The 18,847-nt window shown below is 50.5% G+C and overlaps 6 protein-coding genes across 6 annotated transcripts; 4 read left to right on the top strand and 2 right to left on the bottom strand.

Annotated features, from left to right (window-relative positions):
- Nucleotides 1-1,390: 1,390 nt before the first annotated feature.
- N7468_005641 (chitinase 2) lies at nucleotides 1,391-2,458 on the top strand (the record flags this gene model as incomplete). The annotated part of the gene is made up of 1 exon (XM_058474937.1): nucleotides 1,391-2,458. One exon carries the CDS (start codon nucleotides 1,391-1,393, stop codon nucleotides 2,456-2,458), a length of 1,068 nt encoding a protein of 355 aa, XP_058330677.1.
- Nucleotides 2,459-4,824: 2,366 nt separating this feature from the next.
- N7468_005640 (uncharacterized protein) lies at nucleotides 4,825-7,921 on the bottom strand (the record flags this gene model as incomplete). Its single annotated transcript, XM_058474936.1, has 5 exons — nucleotides 4,825-4,872; nucleotides 4,926-5,025; nucleotides 5,297-5,657; nucleotides 5,725-5,992; nucleotides 6,044-7,921. The coding sequence occupies 5 exons, from the start codon at nucleotides 7,919-7,921 to the stop codon at nucleotides 4,825-4,827; spliced, it is 2,655 nt and encodes an 884-aa protein (XP_058330676.1).
- Nucleotides 7,922-9,141: 1,220 nt separating this feature from the next.
- On the bottom strand, nucleotides 9,142-9,414 carry N7468_005639 (uncharacterized protein; the record flags this gene model as incomplete). The annotated part of the gene is made up of 1 exon (XM_058474935.1): nucleotides 9,142-9,414. The coding sequence occupies one exon, from the start codon at nucleotides 9,412-9,414 to the stop codon at nucleotides 9,142-9,144; it is 273 nt and encodes a 90-aa protein (XP_058330675.1).
- Nucleotides 9,415-10,349: 935 nt separating this feature from the next.
- Nucleotides 10,350-10,919, top strand: N7468_005638 (RNA recognition motif domain-containing protein; the record flags this gene model as incomplete). Its single annotated transcript, XM_058474934.1, has 4 exons — nucleotides 10,350-10,378; nucleotides 10,454-10,526; nucleotides 10,576-10,682; nucleotides 10,745-10,919. The coding sequence occupies 4 exons, from the start codon at nucleotides 10,350-10,352 to the stop codon at nucleotides 10,917-10,919; spliced, it is 384 nt and encodes a 127-aa protein (XP_058330674.1).
- Nucleotides 10,920-13,895: 2,976 nt separating this feature from the next.
- On the top strand, nucleotides 13,896-15,353 carry N7468_005637 (uncharacterized protein; the record flags this gene model as incomplete). The annotated part of the gene is made up of 3 exons (XM_058474933.1): nucleotides 13,896-13,943; nucleotides 14,116-14,760; nucleotides 14,814-15,353. The coding sequence occupies 3 exons, from the start codon at nucleotides 13,896-13,898 to the stop codon at nucleotides 15,351-15,353; spliced, it is 1,233 nt and encodes a 410-aa protein (XP_058330673.1).
- Nucleotides 15,354-17,572: 2,219 nt separating this feature from the next.
- On the top strand, nucleotides 17,573-18,636 carry gtmA (gliotoxin thiomethyltransferase; the record flags this gene model as incomplete). Its single annotated transcript, XM_058474932.1, has 3 exons — nucleotides 17,573-17,972; nucleotides 18,030-18,068; nucleotides 18,248-18,636. The coding sequence occupies 3 exons, from the start codon at nucleotides 17,573-17,575 to the stop codon at nucleotides 18,634-18,636; spliced, it is 828 nt and encodes a 275-aa protein (XP_058330672.1).
- Between the last annotated feature and the right edge of the window lie 211 nt (nucleotides 18,637-18,847).

The raw sequence follows: 18,847 nt of genomic DNA, 5'->3' as shown, positions 1-18,847 counted from the left end.
GCTCTATCTATTTGCCGCCATGGGCCCGATAGGAACTCTCGCGATCAGTAGGGCTCCGATTGCCGTCCGGATGATTGCCGGCTGAAGCCCCATCCCGTGGAGTAGCATCTGGCTGCCTTTTAGACTCGGCAAAAGTCCCGAAAGGGGTATATGGCCGTCTTCAGAACCCCTTGGTACAAGAAGGAATGAGTGATACCTCAGGCACTGTGATGGAAGATGTGATGATCAGCATGGCCCTAGGATTCGACGCGCAAAAGCTGCCCAGCTGGATGGAACGCATCGTTACCACGCTTCCTAATTGGGCTCCTTGTGCGTAGCCTTGATTACTCTACGTCGGTGATGAGATTCTTATTGGTGTAGGTTAGATTCCTATTGGTGCAGAGGTCTCTTTATCTTGTGATTCTTCCCGTGAACAAATGACGGTAGAAGCTTCCACAAACTCTTCTGTTGGTACTGACTATCTGCTGAGGCGGCATATCACAGTGGAGTAAGACTGGCTCTAGTAAGCCGCTTGCTTCCATGAGTCTTCTAAGCAATCTGTTCCATTGAGCTGGATCAGTGGGACTAGCGCTACAAGCATTGTTAATGAAACCTAGTGGCTTTTTGGTTCGCAAACTGCGGAGCCTGGTTTAGGAACGGAGAACATGATACAAAGTAACCCCTCCTAACGAGAACAGGTCTAGCGATACTTTGGTCCTATATTGTTATCATTTCCGATTGTAAAATGCGAGCATCGCAGCCTACTGCTCATGAGGTATTACCTTGAGGGAACCAAGAGATGATTTGTAAGTGGGACGTAGTATTGTAGCCCCATGATAACTCTCTCTGTCATCGGGGCATCTTCAAGATAGATGTAACAAAGGTCTGGTAGATTGGCCTCCCTTCTCGTCTACTACGGTACTTAATTTTACGAACTCAATGTAGGAGCGAAGAGGTTGCTATACCTATTTGAGCCCCGAGCTAAACCGTAGTTCTTCCAGGTAGTGTCGTGTGCCACGCCTCAAGATATGATGATCGGCATATCATGTCGAATCTGGAAAGAGAAGCAATGATCTCCGATGGAAATCGCTGACCTGTAACCCTCCATCAATACATCGGTCCCCTCATGACACCGTCCCTTCACTAGAGAAAGTGGATATGGGGGATTTGGATAGGGTTTGATTTGTTCAGGGGAAGCTGGAAGCACTCGACGGCGAGTAATGACCGGTACCTTGGACCGCCAGGTATGAATATCTCTCTTCTGATCAATTCTTGAAGTATAAAGAGACGTGCATATCCATCCAGAAAAGTTCTTCATCACCACCGCCATCATCATCGAGGCCGAGTCTCCGAGTCTTCATTCTCCCATAGATTGATCCACTTCAAACCATAATCGGTGTTTTTATCCAAGATGCATTTCTCCAACATTATTGCAAGCTTCAGCATTTTGGCAGCTACAGTGGCAGCTGTGCCACTGAATGTACCAAGCCCCAAAGGGCATTCGACCTACTTGTCGAACCTGCGACGAACGCCCACTAGCGTGCAGACTGCCACTGGCGCCAAAACCGTGGTTTACTGGGGTCAGAACGGCGGAGGAACCATCGAAAACAATGACCTTGCCGCGTACTGCAACTCTACATCCGGGATTGATATCCTTGCTTTGGCGTTCCTGTACGAATATGGAAATGGGAATGAAATCGCATCAGGCACGATCGGCCAGTCTTGCTTCATCGCCCAGAGCGGAGAGGGGCAAGACTGCGATGCACTTGCATCTGCCATCCAAACCTGCCAGGCCAATGGAGTTGAAATTGTCCTGTCTCTGGGCGGTGCAGTAGGCGCCTACAGCCTTTCATCCCAACAAGAGGCGGAAACCATCGGCCAGAACCTCTGGAATGCATACGCCAACCCCAAAGCCTCGACCAACAGCAGTGTGCCACGCCCTTTTGGAGACACCTTTGTGAACGGCTGGGACTTTGATATTGAGGCCAGCAGCGGGAACCAGTACTACCAGTACTTGATTGCGAAGCTCCGCTCGAACTTTGCGTCGGACTCTTCCAACACCTACTATATTACCGGCGCGCCTCAATGCCCCATCCCGGAACCTAACATGCAGGCCATTATCACCACTTCAAAGTTCGACTATCTCTGGGTCCAGTTCTACAACAACCCCGGATGTTCCACCAACACGGGAACCAACTACCCAGACTGGGTTGCCAACGTTGCCGGCACTCCATCTGCCGACGCCAAAATCTTCCTTGGGGTGCCCGCCTCACCACTCGGGGCGACTGGTACCTCCAGCGGGGCTCAATATTACTTGCCGCCCAGTGGCCTCGCTTCTCTCGTTGGCAACTTCTCAAGCAACCCTGCTTTCGGCGGCGTCATGATGTGGTCAGCTGGGTTCTCTGATGCCAACGTCAACAACGGGTGCACCTATGCTCAAGAATCCCACAAGATCTTGACCACCGGCTCACCTTGCTAAGGGGGGGGGTTGAAGTCATCGGTCATTTGGCACTTCATCGAGTCGGGGCCACGGGCCAGGGTGCCGTCTCCATTCGCTTCAATTCTTTTGTACATAAAGCTCGCTTGATGCTTGAGATTTGTATCTACCGTTGATCCAACGTTTTCTTATTTTACATGAATTTATTCTTTTACCTTCTAATCTATCTTTTCTACCGATCCCAGTAGTGGTACGACTGCCCGTCTGCTGTCTGATTTCGCTCTCTCGGCTCTCCGGTTTCATTTCTGGGAAACAGCTTTCCCCGGGCCGTCACGGTAGAAAAAGAGAATAGCATGAATCGGACTAGGGCACCAGACTACATGTTGAAGTTACCATCTGTTGATCGTTTCGGATTTCAGAAATGGCGAAGAAATTGACCCCTCTGCGAGGTTACACCGCACCCTTACGCCTGGTATCATCAGACCCCTCATTCTGCCGTCTTCTCTCTCCGTCCATGTGATTTGGGCTAGAACTGACCTTCAGCCTGATTTTCATCTTCATCAAAAAGAATAATCATTCTGAGGTGCGTGGGCCTATTGGAAATCGTTGGCCTTATCGCTCAGGTTCCCATGCCCCACGAGCTCTTAGGGATGACTCTCGTATTGCGTATTCAACCTCGGGGTTTCGACCTAAAGCCACACCATCTCCTGGGATATAATGAACAGGTCATCCCGAGAGTCTCAGGAACCTAACACCTACCTTGGGATCAAGATATGTTCCTGTTATCCATCGTCAGAGATCCGGAGGTTGCAAGCGAAAGGGGCCCGGTTGATAAGCTTTGTCCAATAGTTTTGGATTGAATACTTATGCTGCTTACATTCCATAAGTTATATGTCGGAAGAGTGAAAACATTATTATTGCCTTGGATGACATCTTCCTTCAATACCCTCTTCATCCATACTATAGACACTGGCACAACTACTAGTTGGTGGTCTATGCCGGTTCTACGCGAAACCCCGCAGCGCCGGTGCATGAAGAATGGACCTGCAGGGGCACCTCAACGTTGATACGCTTGGACTTTCCTGATTGGTCAAGTCAGTTGCCGCCCATAGCATTGGCCAAAAGACGTGCCGTCGCCAGAAGTCCTTCTTATCACTACGACAGCACCGAAAACTAGATTATGCCTGGCACTCACTCCGGTGTGATGTGGTTCCAGCTTGGAGATTGTATCAGCTAAGAAAACTTGAGAAACTTGATGCCGGCTTATTCTCTTCTCTCAGACATATTTAGGTAGGCTAGCTCCGGCTCTTATCTGATGTGTTCGCCGGAGACCAGAACCGCCAAAACCAGGCCCCTTCCATTCCTGTTGGTTTCCAAGCAGTCTTCTTTCCAGAACTGCCAGAGCTATGGAAGTGTTCCTTAAGACTCAAGAGATCCATTTCTGTAGAAAGTCGCACGTTGACAGGCGATCGGCCTGCCGCAGTACCATGCGAGGAATATTAGGACAAACCCATTTTCGAGATAGAAGATAAGCGGCCCACTCTACCAACCCTTTTTTTGCTTCGTCGTTTCCTCCTCCTTGCCTTGCTTCCTCGACCAGCAGCTGTTCCTCGAAATTCAAACCGATCCGTACCGTGGAGTGTTCCAACGACCTATAACCGCCGCGAATTTAGTTGAGAGATTCCCTCGGGGACTTAACGCACCGCAGGCCATGGCTCAATCCAGGGAGGCAAGCCGAGGGAACGACCGTGTGGATACACAATATCGCCAAGTGACAATGATGTGCAGGCCTGGTGCGCAGAGAGTCTCGTGTGAGCGCTGCGATCGAAAGGTGTTGGAATGTGTTTTTGAGGATCATCAGCGTGGCTGTAGGGTCGGAGCAGGGTAAAATGCGTTGCCAAGCGTTTCCGTCAATGATACTACGAAAGCATTTCCGGGTATCCAGACCTTCGCCGGAATTTCTTCGTCAATGTTCGGGTCTTCTGGACCGAGGGTCACTATTGGAATACGACTGATTGGTCTGGGCCAGGGAACCAGACATTGAGAGCTACGAACATCACAGAAAGCGCTTATCCTGAGAATCCAGGCAGTGTTTGGCCAGAACTGCTTTCGGCTAGATATGGGGGCTTTTTCTCCCTAAATGAGTCTCGATTGTATGGCCTATTGCCATATGGGAATGGGTAGGTTATCTATATATCAGCACATGAATGATGCCCTACTAGCGAGCTTCAAAGGCGGCACCTTCAACATGCTGGTCCAAGGAGTGGTAAGCCTAACTGTTTATACTGCGCCTGCATTATTCAGTGAGACGCGCCTGTTGACCTGGCACCTATAGTGTGACACCTGGACTGACAATTACCATCCGTGCCGGACTCTGAGTCGATGAGCTATTCACTAGTCGTTATGGATTACAGTTCTTCGTCTTCGTCTTCCACATAATAATCTACCCGTACTTCCTAAGTCCCATTAATGACTTGGAGTCGATACTCATACAGGGAAGAAAGCTTACCTCTGGAGAAAGGTCAATGTATGCTGGCGAACCACATATATGCATATAAATATGCTCGAAACCAGTGTTCTCGTCTGTAGTCGAGTAGTAATATGGTTCTCTATGGTTCGCAAAGCTCAATCAGCCAATGTATTCTGCAATTCCCACGTATATAGCTCAACTATGGACCTATCCAACTGAGATATAGACAAAAGAGAGTTGCCAGGCGGAACTGGGAAACCAAGATATTCAGAAAAGAGGGAAGCACAGGAAATGTAACAGAAAGCAAGAAGCAGTCAGCGCTATCGATGGATATTGCAACTGCCCTCCTAGGAAACCAAGTACGAGATCAAACAGAACAAAATCCTCCGATGTATTCAGTATTCCCTTACCTGGTAGAAGATGAGCCTCCGAAGAGTCCACTGCCAGTTTTCCCTCTCTTTGGCGGGCCAGGTCCCGGGGAATCGGGCTCAGATATGTTCATGAAGCTGGTGGGCCTCTGAGGTTGGAATAGGTTCTCTGAGCTTCCAAATGACGATTGCGAGGGCGTTGTTCCGAATGAATTCTCCCCAAAGCTTGGGTTTGAAAAAAGCCCACTTGAAGTCGACGAGGTCGGTTGGGGCGCAAATATATTTGATTTGCTTGTTGGCGGGGTCAAATTTGCAGCAACATTGCCTGGGCTACTCAACCGCTGCGCTCCGGCGAAAGGACTTGGGGTTGGCGTTGGATATTGACTGGTCTGCCGCTCATGTACTATCTCAATAGTAGGGTTCCCTGATATTCTGAGTGATTGTTCATCGACAGGGTAATCTTAACTTACCAGACTCGGCTGGATTCAGAGATGGCTTCGGCCCCTTTGCGATATTGAACTGACCAAGGACCTGTAATCCCGCTTGGAGCTTTTCCAATTCGCGGCCCAAACGAGCGCGTTCTTCCTGGCACGAAGGGGGCTCGGCGGCGAGTGTCTTCACTTGACTATCAGGCATATCATGAATCGTCTTGCTGGTAAGAATTAGAGGCAGTGGCTCAAGAAGGCAGTTCTCTATCGCAAGAATGGCGACATTGTTGATGAAAGTGGTGATAGTAGTCTATATGATGTTAGCACCTAGGGTTTCACTTGCGGTATCATGAAGACCCACATCGTAATACGCTTGCATCTGATCGATGATCTCTGATGCGCAAAACCGACTGCTAGATGCCACGAGACGGTCCGTTGCATACCGCAGTCTTTCAGGAGTGATGTTCTGCGGACCAGAGCCAAGAGTCTCTTGCAAATTCAGAAAATGGCGATCGCTCTTGACTTTCTGCATGTTATCAAGGAATGCATTGCCCAGGGGTAGTGGATAGCCATTCTTGTTGTGCGCAGTCAACTCGTCGAGCTTGGCCAAAATGCGCGTTTTCATATTCTCCAGTTCGGGGCCGATCACAATTGCTTGGAGTAGACCGTAGGTGTGATCATCTGTGAAAGTTCGCAGCAGTTCGCCAACGAACGAGCTTACAGATGACCAGACCTGGATCAGGTGTTTGTGTGCGATCGCTTCCCATGGCTTCGACTGTTTTCGAAACAGTGCACCCACGAGAAGCTGGTTTGCATTTCCAGGGAGCTCGCGTCCTAGATATTGGGGTACCATTTGCGTAATCTCGGTTTCTAGCTCAGATCTTCGCTTAAAAATGACCAGCTCAGGGGGGCTTGGGGCGTAGAGGTTTTTGTCTCTGCCAAGCGCTTGATAGGATGATTCATCGGCACTGTCGTCGACAATAATTTCAGCAAACCCACGAGCATACATGGCCTCAGCAAAATATTCGTTATACACACGAACAATGGCACGCAGACGTGTCTCCCATCGATCATCGGAGGCATTCAATCCCCCGAAGAATGGATCATCATATTGGCCATTAACGCCGTCCCTAGTAAGACGGACAAATTGATCGCTCAGCCTGAAGAGAAATCCTCTTTGCTCGTGAATCGTTGAGCGAGATGGACCAAGTTTTTCTAGTTGAGATCTCCGGCTTCGGATCTTCTCTTCGATATCGGAAATCAGTCCAGGAAGGTTAGATCTTATGTGTTTCAGCAGTATTCTGCTCAGACTCTGCCGCAGGCTACTAATCCCAACTCGGTCTCTGGGGACAGAGCTCCAGTTCCCGGTGTTGAAGAACTCCTTCTCGATGCGATCTCTTTCGTCATCCGAGACATCTTTGGTCTTGAAAGAGCGGTTCACCAAAGCGAACCAACCGAGCTTAAGCTGGGATTTCTCGCCTCTGATAATCTCAAGCCAAGACGCCTCCGTCTCCGAGTCTTGGTACATCCTATCGGGCTGAGTGACAATGCCAACCGTTCTTTCATGAGAGGGATCACATCTTGTGGCGTTGTTTCGCACGGATTGGTTATGAAAGTCATCATTTGCAGAAATCACCATCAGGATAATGCTACGGGTGTTTTGCATATACCTCTGGGTTATACCCTCCACGATCCCGATACCCTCGACACTTTGGGTCTCACTTGAAGCAGAATAGAGACCTGGCAAATCGACGAGGGTCAGTTCCGGTTGATCTGGACCACAAATCTCGACCTTGAGGATATCTTCGCTGAACCCAAATCTGTCGAGGCCAGTCATGCACTTTTGGGCGCTTTCGATCAAGTCCGGCAGCTGGTCGATATTGTCAAATTCTGGGGAAGAAAACGATCCCAGCTTGGCTTTCTCCTCTGCAGTCTTTTCGGACGGCCCAGATTCAATAGAGACTTTGAACCGCGGCGTTGGCAGGCGTCGCAAGCTGACTTCTGTCGCAAAGCGAGTGCAGACATTGCTCTTGGTCGGGAAGCGCACACGCGATATAGCTTCGAGAACCGAGCTTTTCCCGCTCGATTGGGCGCCGCAGACAATAAGCTGGGGTAGTTCGACTAACCCGCCAACGCCGATTGTGCGCAACTCGTCGATTTTGTCAAGTAATAGGCTTTGCTGAGCCTGCAGCTCACCCAAGGCCGTCTCTTGAAGTTCTTCTTTGTCAGAAGCTGACATCTTGGTGCGGTATATGTGTACTTAAGAGGTAGCGCGATAAAAGGATCAAAAAGAAAGTGTATAAGACAAAACCGGTAGGAGACAAAAAAAAAATTGGTTAAGTGTGACTTACATGGCCGTAGCCACTATTATACCTTTGCGGGCTATCGACAAGGGTTATAAACTCGGTACCGGTATTCCACTCTAATGGTAGCAAATCTCCAACGGCGCTTATAGCTGCATTGACTGTGCCAGCACACTGCATTGCATGCCGAGGCTTGGCTAGGTCGTGGTGCGTTTCACACCCTTGTCATGGCCCCTCATGGCCCCCCCCCCCGTGGCCCCAATTTTTGGAACCACACCAAACCGTTCCACACACAGGGAATTCCTCGGTTGTTTACCATAATCAACTCACGATGCCAGCTTCGATGACAGTGGTTTGGACATGTTAGGTGTCCGCGATCACGCAACGATCGTCAGTTCAATGACAAGCCGGGGAAAACGGAGACAGCCGATCCGAGATCGTCGAATCACACAGCATGTGAGCACGTTCAAGCGCCATTTCCGTTAGTGCATAATTCTGTGCGCAGTGGGGTAGCGGAATAGGTTGCCAGGTCGATGCGGACTTTTGTCGGGGAGGGGGCGAGGCTGTTCAAAGGTGGCCGGGCGAATCAGGGGCTCTCGTGTTCAAGCAGGCACCTCCAGGGTTGGGAGGGAGGTGGGAGGTGATCTTCAATTGCCGAGGGTCGGACAAGACGCTTGATCGATTGGGGCCAACGAAGGTGACTTATCCGTGGATTGTTTTTCTGAATCTGCACATAGTCCGAAACTTGCTACTATGAGCGCTAGTTGGTTGGCCTTGGATCATCCATGACAGTCTCAGATTTTTCAAGATAATCTCAAACGTCTTGGGATCAGGTTTCTTTTTTTGGGGCTCAGAAAGGGAGCTTGACGACCAATGGGGCTCCGACAACGAAACATGAATGTGTATATGTCCAAACGAGGAGGTGAATTTCATTAGGACAAGACTATTATCAGTATCACAAAAAGTACCTAGGCGGACCCTGGGCAATTGACAGGCTGCGAAAACATGCTGGGACTTTCCGGTGTCCTGATAGCGTATTTGACTCAAGGGGTCTCGTGGATCCAGTCTATTGATAGCGCATAGTCGTGTCCGTTGATCATCATTTCTACCAAGGTGGCGTTTCGAGAAACGGCGACTCAGAGCCGGAGGGTGACCCTCAGACCGACCCTGGGTCGGAAGGCTTCGTAAATACCAAGGGAGGTAGAGGTATAGCAGAAGACAAAACTCTCGAGCGAGCCTCAAGTTGAACTTGAAGGCCTTCGGTGTTTTGTTTCGCCGGTGCATAACATGCGAACTCCTGTTCCCCTGCGATGAAACGAATAAGGCCCAGGATCATGACCCATTTACTGACTAATGTCCAACCTTGGAAATCAAATTCGTCAGCTGCAGGACTTTTGGTCTTCAGCCAAGAGGCGGCTCCGTCCAACATGATCCCCGTGGCATAAGTGGGACTTGGTCGGAGAGCCGCATTCCCTTAAGCCAACAAATACCGGTAGATACTTCAAAACTGTCCTGGCACCTACATATACAAATTGGAAGGATACCACCAGTGCAGCACAAAGAAATATCACGCCCTGCTCTAGTGTTCGAGTTCCAAGCTTATCCTAGTACGAGCAAACTACGGCTCCGGGGGCTAATCAAACGTGGGTGACTGGGTGGCAAAACCCCCAATTGGCAAGGTGCCGACAAGCTGAATTTGGGACGCTGCGGGAAGAGCGCGTGATGGAGACCCAGACGCAAATCATCGATTTCCACGAGAGCGTCAATATGGAGTCATCATAGATTGCTGGCCACGGGGTCTACGTGAAAGCAGATAATACTGAGCAGATGACACTGAGTAGATCTCGAAAGCCACAATTCACGGGCCAAAAAGCTCCACGGGACGATTCATTCATATGCCAGTAATAGCAAGTTCCCCGTGAAATGCTTCCTGGATTTGGCATGCAGTTAAGGCCAATAATAGCAAAACAAAACTTCGAATACTGGTCGGCAAATGGATCGACCCGGAATGCAACCCTCCCACCAGGAACGCGAATTGGCATCGAGCAACTTTGGGATTCCGTTGAATTCCACGGGAATGGCGTGTGTGCTTGCGCAGGCGGTTTAGCGAGTCAAAACGAGTCGCAGGCCGCCAAGGAAGGAGGTGACCTGCAGCGGTGATTCGCTGCAAAACTCATCGCGTTAGTGTCAGAAGAAAAAAAAATTTGCCCCGCAGTCGGGAGAGCTGGACTTCTTTACCCCCCTTTCCCAAGGCTTCTTCCATCTCACTCCAAACAACAGATAGCAATAAAAAACTATTGTCGTTGTCTCTCTTCTTCACGCTGTAATCAAGTAATCACCTCTTGATCAGATTCCCTTATCATCATGTCCCAAGGCGCCAAACTTTACGTTGGGTAAGCTTTTGCTTTAGGGAATCGCCTTGGAGGGACAGGGAAAATCAAAAGGTCTCATCTCTAATGCACGAGTAGTAACCTCTCCTGGAACACCAACGATGACTCTCTACGACGCGCCTTCGCCGAATTCGGTGAAGTGGTTGACTCGGTACGAGCTTTCCATCAGCTCTGCCATCCGAGGCTAATAATCTGGATAGATCGTGATGCGCGACCGTGACACCGGCCGCAGCCGTGGCTTCGGTTTCGTGACCTTCTCTGACCCCAATGCGGCCCAGGCTGCTATCGATGGCCTCAATGAACAAGAGTAAGATCACTCCTGCCGGAGGTTTAGCTCTGATTAACGTTGTTTTTTTGTTTTTGCTGCAGACTCGATGGCCGACAGATCCGTGTCAACAATGCTAACGCCCGCGCCGCTGGCGGTGGTGGTCGTGGCGGCTTCGGCGGCGGCCGCGGTGGCTACGGTGGCGGCTACGGTGGTGGCTACGGTGGCGGTGGTAATGGCTACGGCGATTACAACGGCGGTGGTGGCAGCAACTACTAAGGTACTCGCTTCGTGAAGGAAACAGAGCATGTTTTTGAGGTAGATAGTTGGAGGTTATCCCAGAATACGTACCCATAATGCAGAGTTTTCAATTATTGTTCAAAGCTGGCGTCAGTCTTGCGGGTATGCATATCAAATCTTTTTACCGTTGCATTCGGCCAAAGAGTTGGTTTGCGTAGTTCCACGTCGAAAAGGCCTGCTAGGAATGCTAGACCATATGCAGTCGTTGAAGAGCACCTCGTCGCAGATCTGTCCCTGCGAGTCCTTCCTTCCTTCTTCTTCAGGCATTCAGTATCTGAATCCAAACCAGGGCGAATGAAGAGCAAGAGAAGCAAGAGACATAGCACAAAGCTGCCAATTCTTTTTTCGTATGCAAATGCACTTCCTGCGTAGGCTTTTCAAGTATTTGTAAGTCTCGAGCAGTGGGTCAGCGGACCTGGCTGGCTCCTGCAGGTGACAGGGGGCATAGGCCACAAGTTCGGTCGGCGGCCATTAATCTTGGGCTCTGTCTTCCATCTAATCATTCGATCTCAGGGGCTAAACACTATGCTGCCAGCCAAGATCACAGAAATATCAAATTGATGCCAGAACATTGGGTTCGGTGGAGACTTCAATAGGCTGAATCCTGACCCTGCCTCTCTAAACAATAATAGATAACAGCCTTGTAAGGCACAGAGACCCCGGTGAACAATGCTGTCCTTTAGCTGCGCACCGTATCAGTGGGCCTTGTCCAGAACCAACCCCGGATAAGACGGATCCCCAGAACTAACACATTTAGGGACAGCTGACTCTTTGAATGATCTCCGATCTTAACCGGGGCTTGGCTAGATCTTTTTGACACCTCGCTAGGCCACTGACCCGTACGGAGCCCTCCACCGCGGCATTTCACCCATGATCCACCAGCAGGTGGGGAAAAAAAAAATAAGAAAAAAAAAAAAACAAAAAACAAAAAACGAAAACAAAAACAAAAAAAAAAAAATTCAAAGCCAAGCAAAGCAAAAGTCGCTTAGAGTCTTGGCTCCTTTCTTTCTACTGCTCCTGAGCGGTCGAAGCCGCCTCGCAGAACGAGCTCCACGTAGACGCACACACGCACTTGCCCGCATACGCGGGCTTCAGACTATAGCTGACATCAAGAAGTACGGACACCAACGTGCTGGCTTCTTGATCAGGCCCAGCTTGGGGGCCAGAAAAAGAGAATTGTGGGGTTGAATGGATGTTGCGGAATTTGCATCGGCCTTTGAGTTGGGGGCAAGCCACCGAACCGCCCAAAATAGGGCCACAGGGTCTCATACTGTAGAAGTGTCTCGCAGGCGAGCATGCGAGTGAGCACTACTCCGTAGGTTCTTCGTACTTTTCTCAAGGCCAAGTCCTGGGAAATTAGATCTGGAGGTCTGGATTCTTTGTCTGTACCTGAGAGGCACCGTGTGATTATGCACGTTTGTTTTTCTAATTTGCGGGAACCATGCGACTGCACTTTCCCGGGGTCTGCACTACAAGTTGGGTTGCTGTCCCCGCATTCCACCTGTTGTGTATGAGGCGCAAAGTTTGAGCAAGGAGGGAGAGCCACTCGGCTGCTCGCGTAAAGTAACTCTGGAGCAGAGAGTTTGCGACGCAGAGAGAAGGCCAGACGCCAAAATTAGGCACGATCTACATTGGGGATTATATCGCCGGTCCTTCGGCAATGGACCATAGTCATCCCCGACAGGCGAGACCCTCATGGTCATGGGCCTAACCCCGGCAGTAAGTTGGATGCATCAAGAAAGATGTTTCAGATGTTCCTGCAGTACAGAGTACAGACTCGTGGGGCTAGGCCGTGTGAGTTCAAGGCGCCCCATAGCAGGGAAATGAATAAGAATACAAATCAAAGTAAAAATACGCCTTCGTGAACAAAAAAAAAAAAACCACTGTGGGCACCGTGGGGCGCGCGGGACGAAGCATACAGCTGTATAATATGGAGAAGTTCAGACCCAGAGACTCGAGACCAGAGATAATGCCGCCACATGGGCGATGTTTAGCTGCCAGTGTGCAGAGAATGTAGCCTTTTGACAACCTCATCCAGGGATGTTATCATAATCGAACAGGTCACACAAGATATCAGGCTGCAGCAGTGCATGAACGGGGGGCATCGGGGGCCGGTCTCTGCCGTCCCAGTCCAGGATGGAAGATCATGAGTAATCGCAAAGATAACACTCTAGTTAGGCCCTCCAACAGTAAAAGTCAAAATTGGGCAAAAGTAGGGAGTACATACGGGGAGAAATATCCGAGATTGTTCGTGGTCAATGCTGACGAAGGTCCAGGATCCCATGCGGACCAAAGGACGGAAACCAGTTGTCCGTTGTATACATGGTAAACCCTGAGCCCCTGACCGACCTCGGGGTCCCAAATTAAGAGCGGTAGGTGGGTCCAGCTAGTAAAAGGCAGAGCAGCTTAAAGCGGGGCTGGAGAGCAATCAGAAGCCACACTAATGCGGCTAACACCTCGGCGTGGTCCTGGCATCGCAGATAGTGTTAAGCCTACAAGCCAGCGCTGCTAGTTCGTGGAGAGCGTAACCGAACTGGGGACAGCGCCTTACCCACGTCAGGGGTACACCAATCACAAGCCGGGCAGTGATGCAATCCGCTTGGTTCTGGTCTTGTCATCCTGTCTGTTTCCCTGTCTCTTTGCAGCGAGGCCATTATACTGATCGACTCTCCAATTCCCCGTTTGCCCCTTTTCGCCCACGAGAAGCTTGTGGAGATGGAGGCGAAAGGTCTGGGCACCTGGTTTCCCTCCTGGGCGCATGGTACATATACTCTTGGTCCTCTTCCCCCCCCTGGTGTGCTAAGTCCATCCAACTGCTTCATCCTCTCGCTTCAGGTCTTGTACCTAGTCACTCTTTTTGCTGAATATCAGCGTCCATTCTTTGTTCAATATACCCTCACCGAATTTACGCGGCCTTTTTTGATACTTTGACGTATTACCACCTTCCTTTACAAGATGAAGCAATCCATTATCTCTTCCCTCGCGGTTCTTGCCGCCGCTACCGTATGTTGATTCTCAATGCCCACATGCTATATGCCTTCATAGACTGATTATCTCATGCAAAATAGGGTGCTCACGCCTCTGAGGGCCTGGTCAGCATTCCCGTGAACCTCTGTGCCGCTGTTCTCGGCCAGGCCAAGTGTGACCAGCAGAGCAGCACCAACGGACTGGTCAGCGTCCCTGTGAACGCTTGTGCCGCCGCCTCGGCGAGGCCAAGTGCCAGCAGACCACCACTTCCCCCTCCGGCAGCGATGACACCCTCATCAACGTTCCCGTTGGTCTCTGTGCCGGTATCCTCGGCGAGGCTGAGTGCAAGCAGAAGAGCAGCTCCGGCGGTCTCGTCAGCGTCCCCGTCAACGCCTGCATTGGCGCTCTTGGCAAGGCCAAGTGTGACCAGGCCTCTACTGCCGGCAGTGATGACTCCCTGATCAGCGTTCCCGTTGGTCTCTGTGCCGGTATCCTCGGCGAGGCTGAGTGCAAGCAGAAGAGCAGCTCCGGCGGTCTCATCAGCGTCCCCGTCAATGCCTGTATTGGCGCTCTTGGCAAGGCCAAGTGTGACCAGGCCTCTGCTTCTTCCTCCAACTCCGGCAGTGGCTCCCTCATCAGCGTCCCCATCAATGTCTGCTTGGCTGTCCTGGGTGAGGCTCACTGCCAGCAGCAGAGCAGCTCCGGCGGTGGTCTGATCAACATCCCTATCAACCTCTGCCTTGCTGTCCTTGGTGAGGCCGACTGCCAGCAAGGTGGCTCCGGATCCACCACCAGTGCTGCTTCCACCACCAGTGCTGCTTCCACCACCGGTGCTGCCACTACCACCGCCGCTGTCACCACCTCTACCACCACCGCCACCGCTACTGCCACTGGTTCTGCGACCAGCACCCCCCGCCTGGTTCTACCCCTGCTGGCTCTTCCTCCACCGGTGTCCCCAGCGGCTCCTCCCCCGTCGGCCCCGTCCCTACCCCCTCAGGTGTCTCCTCCGTTGGTGGTGGCAAGCCTTCCTCCTCCGGTACTGCCTCCGGCTCTGTCACCAAGACCATCACCCGCACCAGCGCTATCTGCCCTGCTTCCGCTACTGGCTCCCAGAGCGCTTCCTGGACCCGCGTCCCCACTGCTCCTTCCACCCCTACCGGCGTTTCCCCAGTGGGCACTGCTAGCGGCTCCCCCTCCCCAGCGTCCCTGCTTTCAACGGCGCTGGCCGCTCCACCTTCTCCGGTGTTGCCGTCATCATCGGTGCTGTCGCTGCTGCCGCTCTTATCTAAGTGCCTTGAGCGCTTTGTCGCCAGGAGCAGCAGGGGTAAATTGGTGACAGCTGGTGTCATTCACTTGTCTGGAATTACTGTCTCCAATAATGTTTCATTCGTAATGGACATATGTCTTGTGCCATATATATATCTTTTTCTATTCTTGATGGGTTAAACCAGCCTAATTTCAGCAACCATAATTCTATGATACACGTCCTTGAAGTTCTGGTTCTTTTGCTCTCGGTTTTGCGATCTTACGCTCTGTGCATGAGGGAGTGTTCATGGTTGTCCCACGTTGACCGAATTTTTTTTTCCTTTTGATTCACATGTGATTTTGTCTGCTCTGTAGCGAGAAAAAAATATATATCCCTAAATGATTCTTGTTCAGGTTTTTCGGCAATTGTAAATCTGTGGGGTTCGTGGATGGGTCCTCATAAGCTTAAATTGCAATGATTTCCCCCCCTGGCTTGTGCACAGCGGGAGGGTTATACTTCGACCAAGCTGAAACAAGCCGGGCGGCCCGTAGCCCCTGGGCCCGCTTGCCCCAAGGGAGAACGCCAACCTGGAGCAGTATCACACGAAGCCTCTACGAATAAATATAAGTTATGTGAGATATACACAGCTTCTGGCTAAATCACTGACACTATCAAGCAACAGCTGACTACTTTCGAAGGAACCTGGATAGCAGCGTTTATTAGTATGTGTGCGCGCCAGTTAAGACGCCGGTCTAGGGTACGCTCTCCGAGCTATTTTAGTGATAGATTCTGGTCTGTTGGGATTGGTGCAGTTTGAACTATAGGTCCGTCGTGAACGGTCACTGTAGGGTTGGCGTCCGGAGACAAAAATCAGCTAGAGCTTTTCTGGGCGAAGAAGACTCTATTACGCAAGCTCGAGTCAGAGATATGCCGGGCATCCTCCGCCAGGTGCCTTCCGTTTTCTTCCAGGAAGTAAGAGGTTCTATACAGCAGGACAGTTCCGCTAAATAGAGCAGATAAAGAATAGGCGACAATAGGGACCCCTGCGGTATGCGGTACCTGGTTGGAGCGGGGTTGTGGCGTCTTCTTGGCCTACCCTCGCCTGGCAGTCTGTTAAGAAGCTTTCTATAAGCTGAACCAGGATTTTAGGCCAGACTTGCTGTAATAGACGCAGCAGGAGCCTACGCCTTAGCAGGGCGTCAACCGCTCCTGGTACATCTATAATCAGAATAGAGACCGATTCGCCTCTAGAGAGCGCCATTTCAATGTCGTGGGTTGGTGAGGCAACAAGGTCCATCGGCAACCTCTTTGGGAGGGCATCGGCATGCTGCGGCTGAGTACGCTGGGCCTTAAGGCCGTCCACGCTAGGCGTGGCGCGATGCTCTCTAGGTCCTTGCCTAGGCAGGACAGTAGTGCGACCGGGCGCCAGGAGCGTACCGAGGAAGTCTCCGGGTGGCGCCTATCGCTAACCAGTAAGATGCTGATTTCTACCACATTTTCCAGATCTAGCCAATTTCTCTTCATCTGACTGAGCTGAGTTACCAATAGGTCTATGGAATTCCCTGATATGGAAGGTACCTAAGCAGCTGGTGATATCCGGAGACTACACCATCCGCGCAAAAGTCTGTGTGCATTAGGCCCCATTACCGTCACCCTAACAACCACCCACATTTTTATTTTTTCTCCTACACCTCCCCCATGGCATCGATCGCTATTAAGCTAGAATGATATTTTAGCATGATAACAAAAAGACCCGTTTAGCGAAAGATATACAGGTTTCGGGTTGAAGAGCACGGGATGTACATTTAAACTTGGCCTGGATACTCATCTGATCTTAACCCTATTAACCAGTCTGGAATATACTAAAACGTTAAATTTTTTGTATATTTAAAGATCTTATGTAGATGGGAAGATCTGAAGAGGATCGGGCCTATTTTAAAGAGTGCATCCATATTGTACAGGATATGTTAGATCAGATGAAGATTGATATATATAAGAAGGATGGATAAATTGTATGCGAACCGGAGCTATTATATGAAATATTAAACAAGGGAACTCTGTAAATCAACCTGATTATTCAGTATATTGAATCTTAGTATGATCCAATAAGGATTGGTGTTGTAGGATATGTAACCATGAATATACATAAGTTATTTGATGGGGTAGGTGGAGTGGTATGTACACGGACTTTTGCCCCCATTGGATCCGGAGACTACATCGGATACTTTCTGTACGGCACCACAGCTGAGGTCACCGGGGGCCTTACGACGTATATAACGTGAGACTCGACAATATAATCTCTTCCATTATCTTCTACCAATACAACTTCCTTCAACTAGAAAATTCTTCCTACGCCGACCTCAAACACTCCACCTGAATACCTTTTCCCCATAAGCCAATCCCCAAAAAGCTTCCGAGAATGTTGCAGCCCCAACCTCAGAACTGGGACGAGATGTTCAAAGACGAGAATTTCGTCAAGACCTACAAGATTGCCGAAGGAGCTTCAGGCCCATTTGGAGAAGTCTTGATTGAGCAGAGCGGCATTGTTGCTGAGGCCAAGGCGAATCCCGAGAAACCTCTCGTGATCCTCGACGATGGGTGTGGCACTGGCATCATCTCAGAAATGCTGGTCGAGAAAGTGGACGCTCAGGCTAAGAGCAACTGGAAGTTGACTTGCTGTGATATCTCCGAAGCCATGGTTGAGTATACTAGGCGGCGGGCCCAGAGTGGCAGATGGCCCAACGTGGACTTCAAGATTGTGGATGCGCAGGAGACCGGGCTGGCGAGTGACTACTATACGCATGTTCTAGCATCTTTTGGTGAGTGTCACCCTCTAAGAAGCGGGTGCCAGTGGGCTTGACTAACATTCGGAATAGTCCTCATGGCTCTTCCCAAATCCTTGGCGGCGCTGGACGGTAAATGATCTCTAACTCTATTTGCCAGTCCCACCAGGCAAGCTAACTAATTCCACTAGAGACCAAGCGGATAATCAGACCAGGCGGCATTATCGGCTTCACCACGTGAATCCATCGTGAGTTGTCCCAAACTACCCTGGCAAACAAGACTGGGAAGCTGATCGATAAAATTCCAACAGTTCCCTGGCTTGAAGTTGCCGGCAAAGCAGTGGCGAGCCTTGACGGCAATCTTCTCTGGCCTACCGTGGAGGAATTCCTCGCGGCCATGGGCGATAAGAACTGGAGATCGTCGTCGTGGATTGAATCGCAACTCCAACAGCGAGGATTCATCGACATTAATGTGAAGCCTGTCACGAAGAGTTTAAACATGACCGTGCCGGACTTTCTACAAATGACGAGCAGGATGCTACCAATGATTACCAAGGGGTTCTGGTCAGATGAACAGCGGCAGCAGTTCCTCGGCAAGGTCTCTGCGGGTATGGAGAAGTACGTGGTTGAGACGTACGGGGCCAATGGGGACATCACGAGAGATTGGACGGCGATTGTGTCTACAGCTCGCAAGGCGTGATTTTGGTCGAGTGGTTTGGGGCAGGAACTGATGTTAGATACTGTCAGTGTTGCAGCAAGTCATTGAATCGTGCCTTCTAGAGGCTACACTGGTTCATGAGTTTTCTGAGAAAGCCCCGAGGCTATTGAATTTCAAGGTCGTGTCCCTTTTTTCTTTTGGTCACATCACCAATCTAAATCTCAGAGTAAATCCACGCGCCCTGATCCCGAAC

The sequence above is a fragment of the Penicillium chermesinum genome, assembly GCF_028974085.1.
Source record: "Penicillium chermesinum strain IBT 19713 chromosome Unknown utg000004l:1.0-3345178.0:1.0-3348027.0, whole genome shotgun sequence".
NCBI classification, from domain to species: Eukaryota; Fungi; Ascomycota; class Eurotiomycetes; order Eurotiales; family Aspergillaceae; genus Penicillium; species Penicillium chermesinum.
This window is presented reverse-complemented; position numbering and strand designations above follow the sequence as displayed.